Source organism: Heloderma suspectum, chromosome 6, assembly GCF_057233095.1.
Source record: "Heloderma suspectum isolate Gila_16-S chromosome 6, 16-S_ref, whole genome shotgun sequence".
NCBI classification, from domain to species: Eukaryota; Metazoa; Chordata; class Lepidosauria; order Squamata; family Helodermatidae; genus Heloderma; species Heloderma suspectum.
Genome location: NC_139463.1, coordinates 111,839,977 through 111,857,380, shown reverse-complemented (window position 1 = coordinate 111,857,380; position 17,404 = coordinate 111,839,977). Strand labels below are relative to the sequence as shown.

The 17,404-nt window shown below is 48.3% G+C and overlaps 1 protein-coding gene across 1 annotated transcript; it reads right to left on the bottom strand.

Moving 5' to 3' along the window:
- Window positions 1-476: 476 nt before the first annotated feature.
- On the bottom strand, window positions 477-17,005 carry LOC146342538 (vomeronasal type-2 receptor 26-like). The gene is made up of 2 exons (XM_084807886.1): window positions 16,331-17,005; window positions 477-653 (listed from the first exon to the last, which is right to left on the bottom strand). Exons 1-2 carry the CDS (start codon window positions 17,003-17,005, stop codon window positions 477-479), a joined length of 852 nt encoding a protein of 283 aa, XP_084664012.1.
- Window positions 17,006-17,404: the final 399 nt, after the last annotated feature.

The following is a 17,404-nucleotide window of genomic DNA, read 5'->3' as shown; positions in this document are numbered from 1 at the left end:
TTTGCCTTTGAAAATATCTCATATTGTATGTTAGGGAAAGGTAAGTTAAAAAAAATGGTAAAAATACTTGAGCCCCACACATCCACTGACTTCCATCATGATGCTATTGACAGTTTACTCTTTCATGATTTCAAATTCACCTTGATTTTAGGAAAAGTGAGATGCATTAACATCCAGCTTAGAATGGTGCTCCAACTGTGCCTGTGCTGAAAATGTCAGAGCTGGCTATGGCAACACATCCCTATTTACATCAAGACTGGATTACTACAATGTGATTTATATCGGAATACCTTTGAAGAGTCATCCGAAGTACTTCATGTTTTACCTAAAGGTTGTGTTTTATCTGTGATCTCATCTCTGCCTCTGTTGTTGTTCCAAACCAAAGGGTTTTCATGCCTGGGAATATTATCTAGAAAGATAACTAGAAAGTAATCTAGAAGTAACCTAGAAAGATATGGATAAATAAAAGGAACTCCTTACATGCGCTCATTAAGCAGTTCATGAGAGGGATGGGTTTCAAAGCCTAATGGACTGGAGAAAGTGTAGATCTGAGAAAGGATGCCAGCCATGAGGAGCTCACCTGAATGATAATACTTATGAAGAATAGGAAGACTGTTGATGGTACATTGAACAAGAGGAACTTTGCATATCACCTGAGAGAACATCACTAATATCAACATCACAACTACCAGCATTTTTCGGGAACATACTTTTTCTGGACATGAGTACACCTGTTTCCACATTGTGAGCGCAACTTCACTGCTTAACTTGAATTTACAACATCATTAGCCCAACTTGAATTTCAGCCCTCTTGGATAATGCTGCATCAAGGAACAGACTGATGGGGCAATTTCTACCCTTTGTCCCAAGTCTCAGTGGCACAGGAGCTACTAATAACATCCTACAGTCATATTTCATACATTATCGAGTCGCCATTGAAACTCTTTAAGGATCTGGAGATGGTTAGAAATAATCATACTTAATTTGATAATGATAGGGGAAATAATGAGACATTGCAGGGGGGAAACAGGGTTATTGTATCTCAACAGTATTCTCCTCTGGTCTCAGACTATGGGACACCAAGAGAAAAAATAGTCTTGATGCTAACTGTGTGTTAGCAGTTCCTGTGAAGGGCATGTTTTTTGTTTTGTTTTTTTAATTCAGACTTCATCAGGTGGGGGTGCTAACAATTAACAGGGTAAGCATGGAGATGGAGGGTAACCTTTTCCTTTCCTGCTGTAGACCTGAGAAAAAGCCCTCCTGTGTAGCTAGAATTTGCATTGGGGGGGGGGGAAATCCCCACTTGGCACCACTATCTCTGAGATGGTGAAAATCAATGCCCATATAGCCTGAAAATAAGCTTGCAAGTTTATTCCATGGGTTCTATGTTGAAGGTGTGAAGAAGAAAATGTAATTTACCTATGATGCATTAATTTAGATTCTGTCCTAGCTTCAAAACACTGCATCCATCATGTCATTTACTCTGTACTGAGTTAAGAAACCCACATCAGAAAACAAGCTTCTGTCTGTGTAAAGTCAAACAGGATTAAGTTCACTGAAACCAAAGGAACAGGCTAGTCTTGCAAGAGTCTCCCCACCCTTGCACCTCCAAAATGGTAATTTGTACAAACTGGATCTGTATTTGGGGGGAGGGGGATCTTGAAAACTTTGTAACCGGGGTCCTAATTTTCATATGGTGATCTTGTGCAAATGTACACAATCAAAGTCCACCTGTCCTCTACATAGCCCCACAGAAGCATATTCCCTTCTTGTAAATATTCTTGGGCCCATCGACATCAGAAGTGTTCTTCATTGCTTTTGTGGCTTAAAGCCGTTAGGGACACATGATGTCACGGTCACTCTGCAGCCACCCCAGAGTTTACCTGTGCAGAAGCTATATTTTTGCAGAGTACCTTTACTCCATTGTTTTTCTTTAATTCAGCTCCCCTGAGGTTCAGTTGCTGTGTGCCCATCCCTCTGCTTTAAATTCAGTAAGATCAGGGCGTGGTTATGCCCTCCATAACCACGTAACTTAAGTAACTCACTTGCCTTTCCAGTACATCAAATCCCTAGAGCACTTTTTCGAGCCTTCAGAATTCTAGGGACGTCAGAGAATTTCTCCACGAATCTCGGGGAGGCCGAATGCCAGCACATTCGGCCCCCCGAAATTGGTGGCGAAACGGTCTGCCCCCCGCCCCCCCCGGGATGGGACTTACCTTGTGCGAATGTCCCTGGTGGCGGCGGCAGCTCCGGCGGCGGTTCAGCAGCGGTTCGGCGGCAGCGGCGGCGGGTCTTCCAACCGGCTGCCGCCGCCACCATTTCCAAGTTAAAAACAAACAAACAAAAAACGTGATAGGCTACGTAAAGATTTATGTAGCCTATCACGGCTAGATTTTTAAAAAACACTGTGATAGGCTATGTAAATGTTTATGTAGCCTATCACGGCTGAGTGAAAAACAACAACAACTGTGCGTACGCAAATGGCGGCGCCCATGGGCGCCGCCATTTGCGTTCCTTATTTTGGCACGTGTAGTCTACGTAAACATTTACGTAGACTATGGCGAAAATAAGGGGAACTCTATTTGCTATAGCATTCCCCTTATTTTCGCCATAGTCTACGTAAATGTTTACATAGACTACACGTGCCAAAATAAGGAACACAAATGGTGGCGCCCATGGGCGCCACACCGCCACCATTTCCATACATGCAGTTTTGTTTTGTTTTGTTTCACTCAGCTGTGATAGGCTACGTAAACATTTACGTAGCCTATCATGGCTGACTGCAGGGACGCAAACAGCAGCGGCTACAGCCACCACCATTTGCGTCCCGGCAGGACAGGATTTGCGGAGGGAGGGACGGGGCACCTCCCCCCCGGCCAGAATTTCAGGGGGAGGGACAGAGCGCCTCCCCCCCACCACGAATCAAGTTTCGGGTTCAGGTAAGGGACTTTCGTACATCCCTAGATTTGCCCTGCGCTCCCTTTTCACCAGTCGCAGTAATTAGCCTCAGTGATTACTCTGTGCACTTCTCTGATGTTTGTGTTACCTCTCTTCCCCAATGTTGTGTTAAATCACTTCCCTGATGTTGTGTAACATCACTTCTCTGATGCATAAAAGTTTATTAATGTGGTGATCTGGCAAGGTCTCAGGATCACGGGAGCCTGTCACTGAAAGAGTGAGAAAGTGCTCAAAGAAGGAGAAAGGGTGTGTGTAACTCTAACAGTTTTCTGAAATGGGGTGAAATGGGGGGTGATGCTCTCAGATGCTGCACTTGAGAACTGGGGATTTTGGCTTCTTCTGGCAAAAGTGCACACATTGGAGAAAAAGGTGGGGAGAACAATAACACTGTGACAGTTTGCTGGAATGGGGCAAAACTGGGGTTTGGGGTGAGATGCTCTCAGGGGAGCCTTCAGATGCCTCACTGGAGAATTAGAGATTTTGGCTTCTTCAGGGAAATCTGTGCACACTGGGAAAAAATTGGGTGGGAGCAATACGTCTGTGACAATTTGCTGGAATGGGGCAAAATTGGGGTGGTGGGCTGCTCTCAAAGGGAGCTTTCAGATGTTGTACTGGATAATTGGGTTGTTCCTAGAGAATTGTGAATTAGTTACTCTCCATTCCTAATAATGTTGTAGCAGGGGGAGGGGAAGCCTAGACATGGGCCGGGAAAAAAATCTTTCTCATTGGTTGAGCAGCTCCTGCCCATTTGAAGATATTGAGTTCTACTCCCCCCCCCCCGAAATATGGTCCTTTCAAGCACTATGTGACCTGTGAAAACGGGATTTTAAAGGTATGGCACACTCAGTATGTCCCTGACAGACCAAAGCTGATTCCATGAAAATCCAGATACAACTCCAACACACTTCTCATTCCATTGTCGTGAAGATGCACCCACACACACACTTGTCAGTTTTATCCTTTCCACACACTACTTTGTTTAGCCTAGCAGAGCCATATTCCCTACTTCTCAAAGAATGTGTCAATTGCCCTCCTGCACCCTTTCACTTGGGAAGCACTGAAGCAGAGGATGAAACTGACAATCCCCGTCTTGCCTTAAGGTGGTCTCGTACCCATGTTCCTGCTCTCCATCTTGTAGGTTGTTGTTGGGACAGCTTTTCATCCTGCCTGATGGAGAAGGGGAAAGTCATTTCTGCTGGTGCTACACAGCTCTGAGGTTCTCCTCAGGTGGGTAGGACTCAAAGCATTCAGCACCATTGTAGCCACAGTCTGTATCACATTAACAATTGTCATTACACAAGCACTCACTGTTTTAATGTTTAGACATCTCCCTAAGCACCATCTCTTCATGCAGTCTTTCCTTGAGCTCAGCCAGTGCTACTCTGCAGTACACAGCAGAGTGTACAGTTTTATTGCCACTTAATAATTATTTATTATTGTATATTTGTGTTTTACTGTTATATTACATTGGCAATTACATTGTATGTTCACAGCTTTGATAACTTGGTGGAAAGTACGGATGTATGAAAGCCACTTACTGTTTCGCGGATCTGCTTCACAGTGGGGGGGAAGCTCTCTGTCCCTCCCCTGAGAGTCCTGCTCAGCCGGCTCCGCTCCGCGGGGACTCCGCGGAGCTGCCGGCCGGCTCCACCCACAGCTGGACATCCAGCCTCTGGGCAGCAGGGACACAAATGGTGGCGGCCATAGCCGCCGCCGTTTGCGTCTCTGTACCTAACCATGATAGGCTACATAAATATTAACGTAGCCTATCACGGCAAAGTAAAAAAAAACTCGTATGCAAATGACGGCGGCTACGGCGGCCGCCATTTGCGTTCACTATTTTTAGTCGTTCTAGACTACGTAAATATTTACGTAGGCTAGAACGGCTAAAAATAGCGAACACAGATGGCGGCTGCCATAGCCGCCGCCATTTGCATATGCTGCGCCCAGCTGGGAGACCAGCCACCCCCGCGCCCGCCCCCGCTGCCGCCGCAACTGCCACCCCCACCACCCCTGCCTCCGCAGCTTCCGCTGCCCCCGCCGCTGCCGCACTGTCTGCCGCCGCCCCCGCTGCCACTGCCCATGCCGCCGCCACACCTGCCACCCCGCCACCCCTTCCGCCGCCGCCGCACCTTCCACTACTGCTGCTGTGCCACCGCGCCGCCGCTGACGAAGCTGCCGCCACATCCACCCCAGGTAAGTGCTGTCCCGGGGGATTCCACGGGGTGGGCTAGGGGGCAGGAAATGGTTCTGCCATGGATTCCAGGGGGCTAAATGCCAGTGCATTCGGCCTCACTGGAATCCGTGGCGGAATTCTCTGCCATCCCTAGTGGAAAGCAGAATATAAATGTGTGTAAACAATAAAATAAATAAGAAGTCAAGGGACAAGCCACAAAAGCCTTATCTGGACTCACTCAGGAGCTGAAGATATCTAGTCTGATATTTAATGGAAAGAAACCCCAACTGTGTCAATCATGTGGTGCAACATTTTGCTCTCACTCTACCAGGGATGTTTTTTTTGTCCAGAGGGCAAAATGGCCACACCACTTTCAGTAGCTCACCTAGAAGCAGATCCCAAGCTTGCTTGCTCATTTAGTCCTCCCTCCCTCCCTCCCTCCCTCCCTCCCTCCCTCCCTCCCTCCTTTTTAAAGCAAGTCTCTAGTAGGGATGTCCGAGAATTCCACCACGAATCTCGGGGAGGCCGAATGCCAGCGCATTTGGCCCCCCGAAATTGGTGGCGGAACGGTCTGCCCCCCCGCCCCCCCGGGACGGGACTTACCTTAGGCGGATCTTCCTGGCGGCGGCAGCTCCGGTGGCAGTTTGGCGGCAGTTCAGCGGCGGCGGCGGCCGGTCTTCCAACCGGCTGCCACTGCCGCCATTTCCAGTTAAAAAAAAAAAAAAAAACGTGATAGGCTACATAAAGATTTACTTAGCCTATCACGGCTAGATTTTTAAAAAACACCGTGATAGGCTACGTAAATGTTTACGTAGCCTATCACGGCTGATTTGAAAGAAAAAAACAGAAATGCGCGTATGCAAATGGCGGCGCCCATGGGCCCCACCATTTGCGTTCCTTATTTTGGCACATCTTAGTCTATGTAAACATTTACGTAGACTAAGACGGTGAAAATAAGGGGAATGCAAATAGTGTAGACATTTGCGTACACGCGTTTGTTTGTTTTTTCTTTTAAATCAGCCATGATAGGCTATGTAAACATTTACGTAGCCTATCACGGCTGAGTGCAGGGACACAAACGGCGGTGGCTACGGCCACCGCCATTTGAGTCCCTGCTAGCCAGCGGCCAGATGTCCGGCCGCTGGCGGAGCCGGCCAGCGGAGCCGGCCGGCGGCTCTGCAGAATCCCTGCAAAGCGGAGCCGGCCAGCCAAAATTTCAGGGGGTAGGGACAGAGCGCATCCCCCCTCAGCCAGAATTTCGGGGGGAGGGATGGAGTGCCTCCCCCCCCTCGAATCAATTTCACTTAAAGGTGAGTGACTTTCGTACATCCCTATCTCTAGTAGGGGTGTATGAAACCCCACTTACCTTGCTCTGCTGGGGTCTGAGGGGGGGAGGTGATCCGGTCCTCCCCCCAGAATCCTCGATGGGGGGGAGACGATCTGTTCCTCTCCCCCGGAATCCTCCCCAGCTGGCTCTGCTCTGCAGCGTGTCCGCGGAGCCACTGGCTGGGCTGATCCGCAGCCAGGCTGCTGCAGTCACAAATGGCGTCCTGCGTAGGGGACACCATTTGTGTCGCTACTGTAGCCGTGATAGGCTACGTAAATATTTACATAGCCTATCACAGCTAAAGTGGGGACACAAATGGTGTAGGAGACACCATTTGCGTCACTGCTTTAGCAGTGGTAGGCTACAAATAAAATTTACGTAGCCTATCACAGCTAAAGCAGTGACGCAAATGGCATCCTCTATGCAGGACACCATTTGTGGCCATACATCAGAGCAGCAGCCAGCAGCAGCCGGATCTGGATCGCTGGAGGCAGGTCAGATTCGGTCTGTGGGGACTTCGCAGGGTGGTGGTGGGGGATTGCTCCATTCTTCCATGGACTCCGGGGGGCCAGATTCTTTAGAATCACTGGAGTCCATGGTGGAATTCTCCGCCATCCCTAGTCATTATAGATCTGCCATGCAAGACAAACCATGTGGGCAGTATTCTGCCTAATCTTGTTGTTGCCAATGAGGGAAGTCACAACTAGTATTGACAAAGAATGAAAGCATTCATATCCATAGCAATAGGGTATTTAGGGCACAATCCTATGCAAGAAAAAGGCCTACAGAGACAGAGAAAAGGCCTACAACTCCCAGCATGCCCCAGCCAACATGGCTGGCTGGGCATGCTGGGAGTTGTAGGCCTTTTCTCTGTCTAAACATGCATAGGATTGCTCCCTTAGAGTTAAATCCTGCTCTGTTGTGATACTCCCCCCACCCCCGCCCATACAGGTTAGAACTGACCATAGAGAACCATTCCTGAGAAATCTTGGAATTTAGGGTAGTTGTAATTAGTCTGCAGCATGACCACCCACAGATAAAATGCAGAAGGAAAGATGGGAGTTCATGCACTTTCCAGCTCACTTTTTGTTTCATGTGGGGAAAGGTTTTGAATTTTTGTTCTGGAAATTTTAAAACAATTTAGTTTACTCTCTTTTTCTCATTCTGGAAACATTGCCTGATTGAGAATTATACAGTCATTTGGTGCAGGGCTCTAATACTTCATTAAAACTCAATCAAGATGGTATTTAGGTACTTTTTATCACTTAGGGTTAGAGATGTACGAAAGTCACTTACCTTTCTGCGGATTATGTTGATGGTGGTGGGGGAGGTGTTCCATCGATGGGACACCCATCGGAATCCTCGACGGGGGCGGGGGGAGGCGATCCAGTCCTCCCCCCTGGAATCCTCCACGGCCGGCTGTGCTCTGCGGCAGCTCCGTGGAGCAGCCGGCCAGGCCCAGCCAGGCCAGAGCCATCCGCAGCCAGATTTCCAACTGCTGCGGGCTCTGGGGAAAAAAACCAAAAAACCGCATACACAAATGGCGGCGGCTATGGCCGCTGCCATTTGCATTCCTTATTTTTGGCCATCTTAGTATATGTAAGTATTTACGTAGACTATGACGGCGAAAATAAAGGGGAAGGCAAATAGCGTAGCGGGCGCTATTTGCACCCCTTTTTGATTCACCGTTTTAGCCTACGTAAATATTTTCGTAGGCTAAAACGGCGAATCAAAAAGGGACGCAAATAGCGCCCGCTACGCTATTTGCATTCCCCTTTATTTTCGCCGTACACGGGTTTTGTTTTGTTTTTAAACCCAGCCATGATAGGCTATGTAAATTTTTACGTAGCCTATCATGTTGGGTTTTTTTTTGTTGTGTAAACCCAGCCATGATAGGCTACGTAAATCTTTACGTAGCCTATCTGGTTGTTTTTGTTGTTGTTGTTGTTTTTTACAAGACTGAAAATGGTGGCGGTGGCAGCTGGTTGGAAGACCAGCCGCTGCCACCGCCACCGCCGCCGGAGCCGCCACCACCCGGAACATCCGCCCCAGGTAAGTCTTGTCCCGGGGGGGATCCGCAGGGGGGCGAGGATGTGGCAGGCCGTTCCACCATGGAGTTTGGGGGGCCGAATGCACTGGCATTCGGCCTCACCGAGATCTGTGGCAGAATTCTCTGACATCCCTACTTAGGGTGCAATCCTACTGAGATAGTTGCCAGCCTCCATGGTCACAGGCTGGTGACTATCCTATGCAGGTAGCATAGAGCATGGAGGGGATCCTCTCCTCCGCACTCTGCCTGCCCTGCATTCTTGGCTAGATATGCAATTTTGGGCTTGGAGACTCCATAGGAAGAAGCAGAAAGGGGCTTCCGCAGTCTCCCCCCATACCCGCCCCTGGGAACACCCCCTTTTTGCCCTCTCCACACTCCGTTTTACAAGCACAGAGAGGCAGCTGCCATGGTTCTTTCCATGCAGGCTATGAAGGGGAGGAGAGCTCTGTTTCCTGGCTCGGAGTGCTATCTACAAGCTTGGTGCCAGTACACTGAAAAATCCTACTGTGTCTAGTGGCCACAGGATTGTGCTCTTAATCATTTAAGAAGGATCTAATATGTCTGCATAAGCCTGGATCCAATGGAGCTTCCATGAACGGAAGAGGGATGGAAAGGGACAAGGAAAAGGCCATTTTTGCCAATTCCCCCTGCACCATCTCTACAGTATTCTGGAAGGTCCCCCAACCCTCCAGAGCAGATTTTCAGGGGACTGAATGGGAAAGAGAATTGAGATGCAACACTACCTCCTTCTATGAGCAGAACTCCATATCACAGGTTCAGAGATATGTGGTTAGGGGCCAACACAGACATTATTTTTTTCTAATTTATTACTGTAATGTAAGCACAGGGAGACCTGAAGTAGGGATGTACGAAAGTCACTTACCTTTTTGTGGAATTTTTTCATGGTGGGGGGGATGCGCTCAGTCCCTCTGCCCAGAATCCTCGAAGGGGGGGAGGCGATCCAGTCCTCTCCCCTGTAATCCTGCCCAGCCAGCTCCGCTCTGCAACGGCTCCGTAGAGCAACTGGCCAGGGCTGTCCACAGCTGGCGTTCCGGCCGCGGACAGGCTGCTGCGGACGCAAATGGCGGCTGCCATAGCGGCCACCATTTGCATCCAGCCAGGCTGCCATGATAAACTATGTAAGTATTTATGTAGCCTATCACGGCTGGGCAAAACAACAACAACAGCGTACGCAAATGGTGGCGGCTACAGCAGCCGCCATTTCTGTTCCCTATTTTTCATCGTTTTAGCCTACGTAAATATTTACGTAGGCTATTACGGTGAAAAAAAGGGGAATGCAAATTACGGATGGCGGAGAATTTCACCACGGATTCCAGTGAGGCCAGATTCTGCAGAATCTGGCCCCCCGGAATCCATGGCAGAATGGCCTCCTGTCCCACCAGCCCTCCCAGAATCCCCCAGGATGGCACTTACCTGGGGCAGATGTGGTGGATGCCACAGATTCGGCGGGTGCAGCTGCAGTGGCAGAAGGTGCAGCGGCAGGTGCAGCAGTGGCGGCGGGTGCAGCGGTAGCAGTGGCAGGTGCAGTGGCGGATGCAGCGGCTGGTCTCCTGGCCGGCTGCGGCAGGGCGCAGCATATGTAAATGGTGGTGGCTACGGCAGCTGCCATTTGCAGTCGCTATTTTTCGCCATTCTAGCCTATGTAAATATTTACGTAGGCTAGAACGGTGAAAAATAGTGAATGCATATGGTGGCCGCTGTAGCCGCTGCCATTTGCGTACGCTTTTTTTTTACTTTGCCGTGGTAGGCTACGTAAATATTTATGTAGCCTATCACAGTTAAGTACAGGGACGCAAACGGCGGTGGCTATGGCCACTGCCATTTGCCTCCCTGTTGCCCAGCGGCTGGATGTCCGGCTGCAGGCGGAGCCAGCCGGCGGCTCCGCGGAATCCCCGTGGAATGGAGCCAGCTGGGCAGGACTCTGGGGGGAGGGATGGAGCACCTCCCCCCCCGTCGAGGATTCTGGGGGGAGGGATGGAGTGCCTCCCCCCCACCGCGAAGCAGATCCGTGAAACTTTAAGTGACTTTTGTACATCCCTAACGCAAATAGCATAGTGGGCGCTACTCTTTTTTTTTTACCTTTTTTTTTTACCTTTTTTTTGCTGTTTCAGCATACATAAATATTTACGTAAGCTATTACGGCAAAAAAAAAAAAAAAAGGAACACAAATAGCAGCCACTACGCTATTCGTGTTCTCCTTTTTTTTGCTGTAATAGCCTACGTAAATATTTACATAGGCTAAAACGGCAAAAAATAGGGAACACAAATGTCAGCTGCTGTAGCTGCCACCATTTGCGTACGCCATTTTTTGTTTTTTGTTTTGCTTGGCTTTTGTGATAGGCTACGTAATTACTGACTTAACCTATCATGGCAAAGACCAGGATGCAAATGACGGCCATGGCAGCGAGTCGAAAGACCAGCCGCCACTGGAGCCGCCGCTGGAGCTGCCGCCGCCTGGAACATCCGCCCCAGGTAAGTTTCGTCCTGGGGGGAATCTGCGGGGGGTGGGGGGGCAGGCCATTCCACCATTGATTTCGGGGGGAAAACCTGAAACCCGTGGCGGAATTCTCCGCCATCCCTAAGCTGAAGTGAGGATGGGTTTAGGCGAGTTTTCCATCTGTATTCCCCCTCCCCTCACACACAGCAGCAAGTTATATTGCAAGTTAGTGATGCATTGAAGTAAATTGATCACTGTTTTGCAGTACAAATCCTAGGGATGGCGGAGAATTCCTCCACGGATTTCAGAGAGGCTGAATGCACTGGCATTCAGCCCCCCGAAATCCATGGCGGAACGGCCTGCCACCCCCCACCCCCCCGCAGATCACCCCCGGGACGAGACTTACCTGTCGCGGATGTTCCGGATGGCGGCGGCTCCAGCAGTGGCTTTGGCGGCGGAGGCAGCTGGTCTTCCAACCGGTTGTCGCCACCTCCATTTATAGTCTGGGCTTTTTTCTTTTGTTTTACATAGACGTGATAGGCTACGTAAAGACTTACGTAGCTTATCACGTCTGGGTTAAAAACAAAACAAAACATGCATACGCAAATGGCCGTGGCTATGGCAGCCGCCATTTGCGTTCCTTATTTTTCGCCGTCTTAGTCTACATTAATATTTACGTAGACTACTAAGGGAAAAATAAAGGGGAACACAAATAGCCTCGTGGGTGCTATTTGCGTTCCTTTTTGATTCGCCATCTTAGTCTACGTAAATATTTATGTAGGCTAAAACAGTGAATCAAAAAGGAACACAAATAGTGCCCACTACGCTATTTGCGTTCCCCTTTATTTTCACTGTAATAGTCTACGTAAATATTTACATAGACTAAGACAGTGAAAAATAAGGAATGCAAATGTCAGCCACTGTAGCCACCGCCATTTGCATACACTTTTTTTTTTTTTAACCCAGACGTGATAGGCTACGTTAATATTTAATAGCTACATTAAGCTGCCATTTGTGTCCCTGTTAGCCAGTGGCCAGATGTCCGGCTGCTGGCGGAGCTGGCTGGTGGCTTCACGGAATCCCCGCAGAGTGGAGCCGGCCGGGCAGGACTCCGGGGGAAGGAATGGAGCGCCTCCCCCCTGTCGAGGATTCCGGGGGGTGGGACAGACTGTCTCCCCCCCCACCGTGAAGCAGATCCGCGAAACATTAAGTAACTTTCGTACATCCCTAACAAATTCCAGATGTAAGTTCCCAATCTGGATCAGGCCCAAAGTGCTGGGAAGGTTAAATCCTCCCTACCCACATGCCAGGGTCCCAATCCATATAATCCCCTGCACTTACACTAGAGTATTTATTACATTTATGTCTCGCTTTTCCTACAAGGAGCCCAAGGCGGCATATATGATCCACCACTCCTCATTTTGTTCCTCACATGACATTGTGAGGTAGGTTAGGCTGAGAGTCAGTGAATGTCCCAAAGTCATCCAGGGAGCTTTATGGCTGAGTGGCGACTAGAACCCAGGGCTCCCGTATCCCAATGCAACACAGTTAAAAAGAAGATAACACATAGCTGCTTGTTTTGTCTTTAAGGTAATGTCTGCTTTAGCCCTAAGAGTTGCACAACATAATAAGTGGCAGGCAACCCTCTGAGGGAGAACATTACACAACAGGGGTGACAGCACAAAGAAGTCCCTCTATCACAGCCACCCATCTGGCCTCAGGTAGCGCAAGCTCCTGCAAGGAGCCTCTACCAAAGATCTAAATGTACAGGCAGGTATATTTGGAGACAGGTGGTCCTTCACGCACCATGGTCCAAAGTCAGGATGGGTGAGAAATTCACTTTGTTCAGTTGTTTACGTGGATTTACCCAATGTGCAATTCCCGAGACTGAGCTGAGACTGAACTGTTTTCTGAAATCTGCATTTTTGTAACCTTTTGGATGCAGATTATCTCAGGGAAAATGGAAACAAACATATGCATATTCTGGGAAAGTCATAATGCATATATATAAAATGCCTATATTTGAAAAAACATGTACACAAAACAAAGTCTTAGCAATATAAATCATTGAAAAAAATGTACGTTTTAAAAATGTGCAGAAAATGCGTACACAAATGCAGTCTTCCCCAGCATGGTAGCCTCCTGCAGATGTTTGAGACTCTCATCAGCCCTAGCCAGCATGACCAATAGTCAAGAATTTGGGCAGTTGTACACCTGGAGGGCATCAGATAGGGAAGGACTGTATTAACGCAAACAGTATTGCATCAATTATCCCTCCCCCAAAAAAGTGAACAAATAGTAGGATATTTGTTTGCTTGGTTTGGTTTGGTTTAAATTACAAGTTTGTGTAGGCCTTGTTGAGGGAGTCCAAGCCTCTGTGAGCTAGTTAGGGAAACTCAGCATGGTAGAGGTTTCCCATCACTATACTAAGCCATGATTATCTTTAATGGTCAAAACTAGGACATTGATTTGGGCCAGGAAATGAACTGGAAGCTAGTGCAAGTCGCATTAGGGATGTATGAAATACTTACATCCAGGTCTGGGGGGTGGGGTCTGCAGGGGGGGAGGCGATACCTCCCTCCCCCTGGAATCCTTCCTGGCAGGCTCTGCTCCATGGCAATTCTGCGGATCCGCCGGCCAGCTCCAGAGCAGCAGCGATACGGCCGCCATTGCCGTATCGCTGGCTGGGCTGATTTACTGCAGACACAAATGGCATCCACTATGCCATTTGCATCCGTAAGGGTCTTAGTTTAAGCTAAATGCAGCTGGGCTGATTGATTGCAGACACAAATGGCATCCACTGGCTGGGCTGATTGACTGAGGACACAGATAGCATCCACTATGCCATTTGCGGCTGTAAAGGTCTTAGTTTAAGGTAAATGCAGCCATTTGCAGCTGCATTTAGCTTAAACTAAGACCTTTACAGCTGCAAATGGTGCAGTGGATGCCATTTGCATTTGCAGTCAATCAGCCCGGCCAGTGATATGGCAATGGCGGCCATATCACTGGCACTTCAGAGCCAGCTGGCAGGGAGGATCCAGCCATCAAGGATTTCTCTGGGTTGCGGAGGTAAGTCTTCTGATCCTCCACAGACAGAGGCTGGATTCTTTTAAATCTGGCTTCACTGGGCTCCGTGGAGGATTTCTCCGCCATCTCTAAGTAGCATAGACATCTTGGAGAGTATTCAGTGTGACACTACTGATAACATAAATTACATTGCATTGGAATAAATGACCTCTCTAGCCCAATCCCAATAGTACTTGCTGGCACAACGAGTTTCTCCTGAAAACCCACCACACCAGCAAGTACTGTTGGTGTTGCGCGAGAGGCCATTTCCACCAGCACATCATAATTTATGATAGTGGTAGTGTTGCATTGGATACTGCCCCTTGTAATGCTAGTTTTATCTAATCTTAGACTATGTAAAAGAGTATTTCTAAATGTTAAGCAATATCATAACAATTATGGAGTATTTATCTGAAAGTGGGAGAAAACCTCTAATGTTTTGGTCAAATCTGAGAAATCTAATGCTTTAGTCACATGCATTTTGTTTAGGTTAGGAAATGTAAGGAGAATTGAACATAAATTATATCACACGTCAGTGTAGGAGTACTCCCAAAGTCACATTTCGCATTACATTTACATTTGATTTGAATGCAGAAATTAACAGCACAACTGATACTACAGGCAACAAAGCATGATTAATTCCCCCCTGTATGCCAATAGAACTAATTAGTGTCAAATTGCTTCTTCGTGGCTAATGTAAGCTGGACTAAGGCCATGGAATCTTGCATATTTCAATTTGTTCTTCTTAGCAGCTCCCTTTTGTTCAACTCAGGCCTCAAAATGATAATATAACATTTTGGGTAAAAGACGCAACTCAGTAAACCTTTACTTGAGGCTAAGATCGAGAAGGTCTCCACCGCAACCATGTATTTCCCTTTAGTACTCAAGTAAGTTGGAACAAAGGACAACCAAACACTGCAAAAGACCAACATACTGAAGGTGATGAACTTGGCTTCATTATAGGGGTGAACGAAAGTCACTTACCTTTTCTCGCAGCTTTTTCGCGGTGGGGGGGGAGCGCTTCGCTGCTCCCCCCGTGAAGTTCAGGCCGGGGGGGGAGGCTTCCCGCCTCGCCCGGCCGAAATTCAGGCCGGGGGGGGAGGCTTCCCGCCTCGCCCGGCCGAAATTCAGGCCGGGGAGGAGGCTTCCCGCCTCGCCCGGCCGCGAACTCGAAAGTAAAAAAAAAAAAAAAAAAGTCCCCTGATAGGCTACGTGACGATTCACGTAGCCTATCACGGCTAGATCTGGAAAGTCAGCCGTGATAGGCTACGTGAATCGTCACGTAGCCTATCACGGGTGACTTTAAAAAAAAAAAAAAAGCGCGTACGCGAATGGCGGCCCCCATAGGGAGCCGCCATTCGCGTTCCTTATTTAGTTGCTGTAGTCTACGTCAATGTTTACGTAGACTACGGCGAAAATAAGGGCAACGCAAATAGCATTGCCCTTATTTTCGCCGTAGTCTATGTAAACATTGACGTAGACTACAGCGACCAAATAAGGAAGGGGAATGGCGGCTCCCTATGGGGGCCGCCATTATCCGTACACACTTTTTTTTTTTTTTTAAAGTCACCCGTGATAGGCTACGTGACGATTCACGTGGCCTATCACGGCAAGATTTGCAAAGTCAGCCATGATAGGCTACGTGAATCGTCACGTAGCCTATCACGGGTGACTTTAAAAAAAAAAAGCGCGTACGGGAATGGCGGCCCCCATAGGGAGCCGCCATTCGCGTTCCTTATTTAGTTGCTGTAGTCTACGTCAATGTTTACGTAGACTACGGCGAAAATAAGGGCAACGCAAATAGCATTGCCCTTATTTTCGCCGTAGTCTATGTAAACATTGACGTAGACTACAGCGACCAAATAAGGAACGGGAATGGCGGCTCCCTATGGGGGCCGCCATTATCCGTACACACTTTTTTTTTTTTTTTAAAGTCACCCGTGATAGGCTACGTGACGATTCACGTAGCCTATCATGGCTGACTTTGCAAATCTTGCCGTGATAGGCCACGTGAATCGTCACGTAGCCTATCAGGGGACGTTTTTTTTTTTCTTTCATTGCAATGGTGGGGGCGGCAGCCGGTCGAAAGACCGGCTGCCGCTCCCACCCCGCTCGAACACCGGACGAACCGCCAGCCGGACCCGCCGCCGGGAGGGACATTCAGGGAAGGTAAGTCCCATCCCGGGGGGGGGGCGGGGGGGGCGGAGGATTTCTCCCCGAAACTTGTTCGGGGGGCCGAACACGTTGGCGCTCGGCCCCCCGAAGTTTCGGGGAGAAATTCTCCGCCATCCCTACTTCATTAAAACTGTCAGGCAACTTCCTGGCTAGGAAAGCTACAGTAAAACTGACAATGGCCAGGAAACCCAAGAAACCCAGAACACAGTAGAACATGGTGACTGACCCTTCATTACATTCCAGTATAATTTCTTCAGACATGGAGTGCATGTCAAAGTCTGGGAAAGGAGGAGTGGTTGCCAGCCACCCAATACAAATAGTCACTTGAATAAGGATGCAAGAAAGAACAATAGAGGATGCCAGTCTTTTTCCCACCCATTTCCTCATGATTGACCCTGGTTTGGTGGCCATGAAAGCTAGAATCACAATAATGGTTTTGGCCAGCACACAAGAAACTGCCACTGAGAAGATGATGGCAAAAGCAGTTTGTCGAAGGAGACATCTTCCCTTCTCAGGTTGGCCAATGAATGGCAAAGCACAAAGGAATGATAACAGGAGGGAGATGAAGAGAGTGTAGGTGAGCTTTTGATTGTTGGCTTTGACAATGGGAGTGTCCTGATGCTTAATGAAGATCCAAAGCACTAGAGCTGTGATGAAAGAAAAGCCAAGCGCAACAATGGCCAAACTGATCCCCAAAGGTTCTTCATAAGACAAGAAGCTTATATGTTTTGGAATGCATACATACTGTTCATGGTTTGGATAATGCTCTTCTGGACACTGAAAACAGTAATCCATGTCTGGAAAAGAAAGCATCAGATTTGACACATGGTATTTGTATATATAGTGCATCACATTAATCAACACTCAATAGTATAAAGCCCTGGAATAAAGGCTAATTATTTGAAACCTGAAAAAAGAAATGTTTGAAGCTTTCTCATGCAATTATAAGTGCATAAAGCCATACTTAGTCCAGGAGATACCCAGGTCTTAGGACATAAATCAGCCATGAGACTTGTATCACCATCCTGGAGAAATCCCTGTCTTCTTCAATCCTTTCCAGTTATGCTGTAATACTACATAGCTTGTGTCTAGGACTGTGGTGGAGAACCAAAGGGCCAAATATGTAAGGGCCAGGATGTGGAGGTTGCATGACAGCAGTGGGCAACTTCATTGCCCTAAGTGGGCAGAGACACT